Source organism: Musca autumnalis, unplaced genomic scaffold (assembly GCF_047663935.1).
Source record: "Musca autumnalis isolate F117 unplaced genomic scaffold, ASM4766393v1 scaffold_1, whole genome shotgun sequence".
Classification (NCBI taxonomy): Eukaryota; Metazoa; Arthropoda; class Insecta; order Diptera; family Muscidae; genus Musca; species Musca autumnalis.
The window spans coordinates 215,350,029-215,358,228 of NW_027411644.1; the positions used below are offsets into that span (position 1 = coordinate 215,350,029).

The 8,200-nt window shown below is 36.9% G+C and overlaps 1 protein-coding gene across 4 annotated transcripts in view; it reads left to right on the forward strand.

Annotated features, from left to right (window-relative positions):
- plum (IgSF transmembrane protein plum) overlaps positions 1 to 7,724 on the forward strand; it is a 312,571-nt gene extending 304,847 nt beyond the window's left edge. For all 4 annotated transcript variants that reach the window (XM_073960102.1, XM_073960104.1, XM_073960103.1 and 1 more), the window contains 3 exons: positions 4,864 to 5,331; positions 5,395 to 6,483; positions 6,548 to 7,724. In XM_073960102.1, the coding sequence (XP_073816203.1) occupies positions 4,864 to 5,331; positions 5,395 to 6,483; positions 6,548 to 7,024 (2,034 nt within the window). In that variant the 3' untranslated portion in view covers positions 7,025 to 7,724. The remainder of the gene's footprint in view (positions 1 to 4,863; positions 5,332 to 5,394; positions 6,484 to 6,547) is intronic.
- Positions 7,725 to 8,200: the final 476 nt, after the last annotated feature.

Genomic DNA, 8,200 nt, shown 5'->3' on the forward strand with positions numbered 1-8,200 from the left:
TCAACGGACCGTATGTGATGAAGGCTTAAGAAATGTCTATTATCGACCAAATTTTCTATAGATGTATTGGTTGTCGACCAACTTGTCTAACATTTTCTTATCGGTCAACTTATCTACAAAATAAAACTGTTATTGACCAACTTTATTGAAAAGTCGGTTAAAGATCACATTTTTAATAGGAAAGTTTTATCAACTTACTCTTCTGTAGGAAAAATTTGTATCGACCAACTTTTCTATAAAAGTTTTCGTTATCGATCCGCTTTTATATAGAAAAGTTCGTTATCGGCCTACTTTCTAACAGAAAATTTCGTTATCGATACACTTTTATATAGTAAAGTTCATAGACAAGTTCATAATCGATCCACTTTTCTATAGAAAATTTCGTTATACACAATTTGTATCGACCAACTTCTATCAAAAATATATTTTCGATAACCAACCTTTCTATAGAGAAGTTCGCTATCGACCAAATTTTCTATAGAGCAGTTCGTTATCGACCAACTTTTCTATAGAAAAGTTAGTTTTCAACCAACTTTTCTATAGAAAGTTTCGTTATCGACCAACTTTTCTATAGAAAAGTTCGTTATCGCCTAATTTTTCTATAGAGAAGTTCGCTATCGACCAAATTTTCTATAGAGCAGTTCGTTATCGACCAACTTTTCTAAAGAATGGTTCGTTATCGACCAACTTTTCCATAGAAAAGTTCGTTATCGCCTAATTTTTCTATAGAAAAGTTCGCTATCGACCAAAGTTTCTATAGAGCAGTTCGTTACCGACCAACTTTTCTATAGAAAAGTTCATTATCGACCAGCTTTTCTATAGAAAAGTTCGTTATCAACCAACTTTTCAATAGAAAGGTTCGTTATCGTCCAAATTTTCTATATAGCAGTTCGTTATCGACCAACTTTTCTATAGAACAGTTCGTTATCGACCAACTTTTCTATAGAAAAGTTCGTTATCGCCTAATTTTTCTATAGAAAAGTTCGCTATCGACCAAATTTTCTATAGAGCAGTTCGTTATTGACCCACTTTTCTATAGAGCAGTTCGTTATCGACCAACTTTTCTATAGAAAGGTTCGTTATCGACCAACTTTTGTATAGAAAAGTTCGTTGTCGCCTAATTTTTCTATAGAGCAGTTCGTTATCGACCAACTTTTCTATAGTAAAGTTCGTTATCGACCAACATTTCTATAGAAAAGTTCGTTATCTACCAACTTTTCTTTAGAAATGTTCCTTATCACTCAACTTTTCTATAGAAAAGTTCGTTATCGACAAACTTTTTCTTTCTTTTCCAACTTTTCTGTAGAAAAGTTTCGTTATCGACCAATTTTTCTATAGAAAAGTTCTTATCGACCAACTTTTCTATAGAAAAGTTCGTTATCAACAAACTTTTTCTTTTCGTTATCGACCAATTTTTCTATAGAAAAGTTTGTCGATACATAAAAGCTCGTTATCAATCAACGTTTCTATAGAAAAGGTCGTTATCAATCAACTTTTCTATAGAAACGTTCGTTATCAATCAACTTTTCTATAGAAAAGTTCGTTATCGACCAACATTTCTATAGAAAACTTCGTTATCGACCGACTTTTCTATAGAAAAGTTCGTTATCGATCAACTATTCAATAGAAAAGTTCGTTATCAATCAACTTTTTTATAGAAAAGTTCGTTGTCGACCAATTTTTCTATAAAAAGGTTCGTTATCGACCAACTTTTCTATGGAAAAGTTCGTTATCGCCTAATTTTTCAATAGAAAAGTTCGCTATCGACCAAATTTTCTATAGAGCAGTTCGTTATCTACCAACTTCTCTATAGAAAAGTTCATCAACGAAAAACTTTTCTATAGAAAAAGTTCGTTATCTACCAACTTTTCTATAGAAAAGTCCGTTATCGACCAACTTTTCTATAGAAAAGTTCGTTATCAACCAACTTTTCTATAGAAAGGTTCGTTATCGACCAACTTTTCTATAGAAAAGTTCGTTATCGACCAACTTTTCTATAGAAAAGTTCGTTATCGACAAACTTTTCTATAGTACAATTCATTATCGACCAACTTTTCTATAGAAAATCAACCAACTTTTCTATAGAAAGGTTCGTTATCGACCAACTTTTTTATGGAGAATTTAGTTATTGACCAACTTTTCTATAGAAAATTTCGTTATCGATCAAATTTTCTATAGAAAAGTTCGTTATCGATTAACTTTTCTATAGAAAAGTTCGCTATCGACCAACTTTTCTTTATTTTCGTTATCGACCAGTTTTTTTATACAAAAGCTCGTTATCGACCATTTTGATCGATAACCAACTTTTCTATAGAAAATTTCATTATCGACCAACTTTCCTATAGAAATATTCGTTATCGACCAACTTTTCTATAGAAACAAGTAAAAAAGTGTCAGTCGGCTTTGCCGACAGATATATACCCTCAGCCAAAGTGAAGCGAAACTTTTACCTCCGGACAGATAGAATGTATTTCAGGTCTCTTCAGAATTTGGCCCTTTTTGGACATTTGAACTTGCTGACAATAATGTGGAATAGGTATTAACTGCGCTAAGACACAAATGTTGAACTTTTGTAGGGCAGTACTCTTAGGGAGGACCTATATTGGCCATTTTAGAAGTTTAACTAAATTTTGATAAAATATTAGGAGATCCAAAGTGATATATTTTAAATATTGGGGAGAAGTACCGAAAGTTGTGGACCGGTATTGCCCATGTGACTAAGTTTGGGTATAATATGACGAAGACCAAATGTTGGACCAAATCGGTTGAACAGTTCGAGAGTTATCGTGTTCTTCGACCGCCACATACGGTGACATAGGGGTTTTTTACACCTGGATATGGACTTACCCCTGAAAAAACTTTTACCGTCGTGATGGTGGTAGCGTATGCAAATAGCTCCAACAAAAATCCAAGTCATTCGATAGCAGGTCTTAAAGTGAACTTATCCGAAATTTTGTGTGAGAGGTACCAGAAGGAGTAGACAAATTTAGTCCATATTCGAACCTGATCTATATCTGGTAGATATATTAGGATGTGCAAAGTATGGATTACATCGGTCACTCCCTTCAAGAGTTATCGTGCGCAAAATTTTTCCGAACATTTCTGATGTTCTGTGGGGGAGGTACCTGAAGGAGTGGACCGATATAGCCCATCTTCGAATTTAAACTATGTTTTGGTAAAATATTACGAAGGCCAAATTTTGGACCGAATCGACAGATCCGTTCGAGAGTTATCTTGCGCTCCTACCACTACACAAGGTGTCGTAGGGGCTTTTTGCAACTTTCCGGCCATTTTCTCGGGAAGTATGGACTTGCCCCTGATGAAACTTGTACCTTCGTATAGGGAACAGTGAATACAAGATGTTACAACAAAAACCAAGGCGATTCGAGAGCAGGTCCTAAACTGAACTTTTCCGAAATTTTGTGTGGGAGGTACTCGAAGGAGTTTACCGATTGAGTCCATATTGGAACCTCATCTAAGTCTTGTAGAAATTTCATAATGTGCAAAGGATGGACCAAATCGGTTACTCCCTTCAAGAGTTATCGTACGCACAATTTTTCCGAACATTTTCGAAGTTTTGTGGGGGAGGTACCGGAAGGAGTGGACCGATATAATCCATCTTTGAACTTGTACTAAGTTTGGACAAAATATTACGAAATCCAAATTTTGGACCGAATCGGCAGATCCGTTCGAAAGTTATCTTGCGCTCCAACCACTACACACGGTGTCATAGGGTTTTTTGTAACTTTCAGGCTATTTTCTCAGGAAGTATGGACTTGCCCCTAATAAAACTTACAGCGTCGTATAGAGGACAGCGAATACAACTTGCGTAAACAAAAATCAAAGCGATTCGAGACCAGGTCCTAAACTGAACTTTTCCGAAATTTTGTGTGGGAGGTACCCGAAGGAGTGGACCGATTGAGTCCATATTGGAACCTCATCTAAGTTTGGTAGAAATTACACGATGTGCAAAGTATGGACCAAATCGGTTATTCCCTACAAGAGTTATCGCGCGCACAAGTTTTGCGACAATTTTTGAACATTTGTGGGGGAGGTACCTGAAGGAGTGGACCTATATGGCCCATCTTCGAACTTAAATCGAATCTGGACAAAATATTTCGATACCCAAAATTTGAACCGAATCGATTGATCCGTTCGAGAGTTATCGTGCGCACCAGCCAGCCAGACAGACAGACAGACAGACGGACAGACAGACAGACGGACGGACATTGCTAGATCTACTCAAAATTGTCTGAAACGGATATCGTACAAACATACTTGGGGTCTAAAACCATTATTTCGATGAGGCACATTTTTCGTCGTATCAAAGTGTAAATACCCTCTTTAGCCTAAAGGCTGAGGGTATAAAAAGTTCGTTATTGACCTACTTTTCTATAGAGATTTCGTTATCGACCATCTTTTCTATAGAGATGTTCGTTATCGACCAACTTTTCTATAGAAAGGTTCGTTATCGACCAACTTTTTTATGGAGAATTTCGTTATTGACCAACTTTTCTATAGAAAAAAACGTTATCGACCAACTTTTTGCTTCTTTTCGTTATCGACCAATTTTTGATACAAAAGTTCGTTATCGACCAATTTTTCTATAGAAAACTTTTTTTCTATAAAAGTTCGTTGTCGACCAAATTTTCTATGAAAAGTTCGCTATCGACCAAATTTTCTTTAAAAAAAATTCGTTATATAGAAAAAATTAAATAAACCATTTATTATTGGACGTGTGTACCCTGCTTCATTATGTAATAGCCAAGATCTATAAAGAATCGGCTATAACATTTTTTTTTTTTTTCAATTTTTACTGTAAAAAATATTCAAAGCCATTAAATCTTTCTATTTTATCCATAGGTTGTCAACGACACGGGCGAAACCATTGTCACACCCTATCATCTGACCATCGTTGAATCACGAATGTTACAGTTTCATTTTCAGGAAAGTTTCAATGAGACTTGCGTGCGGGTGTGCTATCTGCAGATACATTATCCACGTATTATAAAAGATGAACGAAAATGTGATGATCGAACAATTATCAATTCCGAATTAGAAGTTACGAAGTTACGACCGAACACACATTACAGTTTTCATTTTTCAAGTTGTGATACAAATCTATTTTATGGTCAATTAGATGTGGTAACGCTACCCGATCCACCGGGTACGATCAGCAATCAACGGGTGACACGGCAAAATGGTTTAAAATTGAATTGGGATCCGCCGCTGCAACCGAATGGAAAAATTCATCATTACAACATCTTGTGGACATTGGGTAATGTGACGCATGAAACCAATGTTATGGAGTGTGCTGTGTGTTTTTATAAGGTAGGGTGGACATTCATATATGTGAAATAAGAGACAATTAAATTATATGTTCCTCATTTGCAGTTCCCAAATATTTCGGAAGAGGCCAAGATCAACATTTCCGTACGAGTTGTAGGTGAGACTGGCGTGGGAGCTCCTGTGTCCATAGATTTGCGCAGCATTAATCATCGCTCTCTGGAAATTGAAAGTTCCGGTTCCACCACTGAGGTTTACAGTGGCATTGCCATCGGATCTTTACTATCGATATTCTGTATCTTTGGTTTTGCTTTGTTGATTATGTTTCAACGTAAACGTTTCAAGGCTCGCCAACATGGCCCCACCCACCTATCCACACCTACAGATATTCACTTTGGAAATCTGAGTAACATTAATATGCCTAGTGGTAGTGCTGGTGGCCTTAGTTCCAATACCATGCCTCCAGATTCCCATGAAATGCAAACCTTAATACCCAAGGCCATGGCCAGACATCTTGATATTTTGGCTGGAGATCGAGCCTTGTATGAAACCACTCAGCTTGCCAATGGAGGTGGCGGTATTGGCGGCGGACCCTATATGGTACGCCCCAGTCTGGAGAGTATGGAAAGTTCAAACAATGCTTCCATACTGAGTGGATTTTACATTGGTGCTGAACATAACCTCTCATCCATTCCATTGTGTCAAATTAGCCCACAAAAGAAATCAAAGGGTAATGGTGGCAGTGGTACAACTGCTTCGGGCCACCCTGAAATTAATACAAACTCCAGCAAACCATTTTTTATACCCTTCAAGAATACCGCGCCCTGTATTGTGGGCTTGGCATCATCATCGTCGTCGTCATCACAAAAACAACAACAAAGTTCCTCTGCTTTTGCTGCCAACAGTGGTGTGCCACCAAATTCCATTTCGCTGGCTGCTGTGCCGGTCGAGAGTATTTCCACAGTTTTTGGCGGCACACTGCGCAGTAGTAATTTAAGTCGTAGTAATAGTAATGGCAGCAGTGCCACAAATTCCATTAAATCAAAACAGTTCCATGCCAATTTTCCCAAACATTCCACTTCGATTGATGGCATTTGTTTGCTGGATGAGGAGGAGGCGGCAGCAACAATAACGCCCACAACAGATTCAGATGTTACGGGGGAAGTGCTGAGAAATGGTTTTCATATCAATGGAGAGGTAAGTGGTGATTACAGCGTAAGATGCATTGTCTTGATTATCACGTATCTATTTTCTTCCACAGGATCATCGACTAAGTGAAATGACGGCAGTTCAAAATACCTCAACATTTAAAATGGCAACATCCTCTTCAACACCGCCAACGTTGTCATCAAAACATTCAAATCACAACAACAATGCCAACAATACAAAACATAAAAAATCTACGAATTTATCTAAAAAGAAAACAGGAGCAACAACAACAACAAATACTCAACCTTCGTTGGAATTAACTGCCACTACATTGACAACGACAATAACATCAAAGTCAACGAATGCTCGGCCAAAAAGTACTGCATTTATAGTTCCTGCCCAGGGTGGGGGAATATCATTGGCCCAAATGCATGCAACAAATGCCACCTCATCATCGCCATCTCTCCTGAAGTCATCGGCAGCAGCAGCGGCACAAAAGCCACGAAACTCCACAAATCTCAAAGCCAAATCGAAATCTTCAACAATGGAAACAAATTTTCGTCACTTAGATATGGATCCGAATGGTTGAAAGCAGGAGTATTTCTACATGCATTCATAACTCTAATCCTGCGTTAAATGTCGGTCTTTTAAAACGCAATTTTGTGGCGTTATATAAAGACCAAAGTAAATTTCGCGATATTTTTGTACTAAATATTAAATTCTTTTTTTCCTAATTGTTTGTTAAGAAATTTATGACCGGGCAAAGGAGTTGTAACTCTGCAAAGAAAAAACAAATTCTTGAACTCTAAATCTGGAATCCCATCTTAATGTCTATTCACAAAGAAAAAAACATTCCAAAATTAAAATAAATCTTTAAAGCCCAGGTTCATAAATACAGTGATACGTAAATTTTACACAAAACTCATAGTAGAAGGTGTTTGTTGTTCCTTAGTATGGAACACACCATAAAAATACTATTTTGACATTCCAAACATGTTTACATTTTATAAATGTACACAATCAAATATATAGGTATGTAATAAGTTCATTAGACCCATACTCCTCATATGCCTTGCACCCCTAAGAGATATTGTTTATTTATTTTATCCCGTATATACCCATATTTATTTATGTATATCCATCCCATGTCCATAGAAAAAATGAATTTAATCTAATGTCACTTTATATAACAAAAAAATCTGTAATGGTACAATGTTACATTGTTGAAATAAGTACACAGTTTTTGATTAAAATCGAGATATGTATTTCTTAAAAATAGAACTCCATAATCTATTATGACTACTTATCAATCATATCACTTAAAGCTTTCGGTTTCTTACAATTGGAGTTGGTTTAGTCCTGTCCGTCTGTTTAGCTGGTGTGCACTATAACCCTAGAAGGATCCAACCAACTTGGTCCTGGTAATATTCCATGTCCATGTCTTTCGGGTACCTCCCCCCATATATGTTACAATATTTCGCTATGGTGGGGCAGAGGATAACTCCTGCACTATTTCTTCCACACATGCATCAACATGGAATATAGACTGTATCGGTATAACCCTTCGGGTACCTCCCATATAAAATTGCCATGGAAAAGCTGACTGCAAGGGTTCAGAGAATTCACCAATCATGCTTTAGAGAGTGGCCTATTCCCTAAGATTCTCTAATAGCTGAGACAATTTTCCGGGGACATCGTCACAGATTCAGCTACATAATATTCTAGCCTAACAATGAAAACGCGAATATTCACCATCAAAATCAAT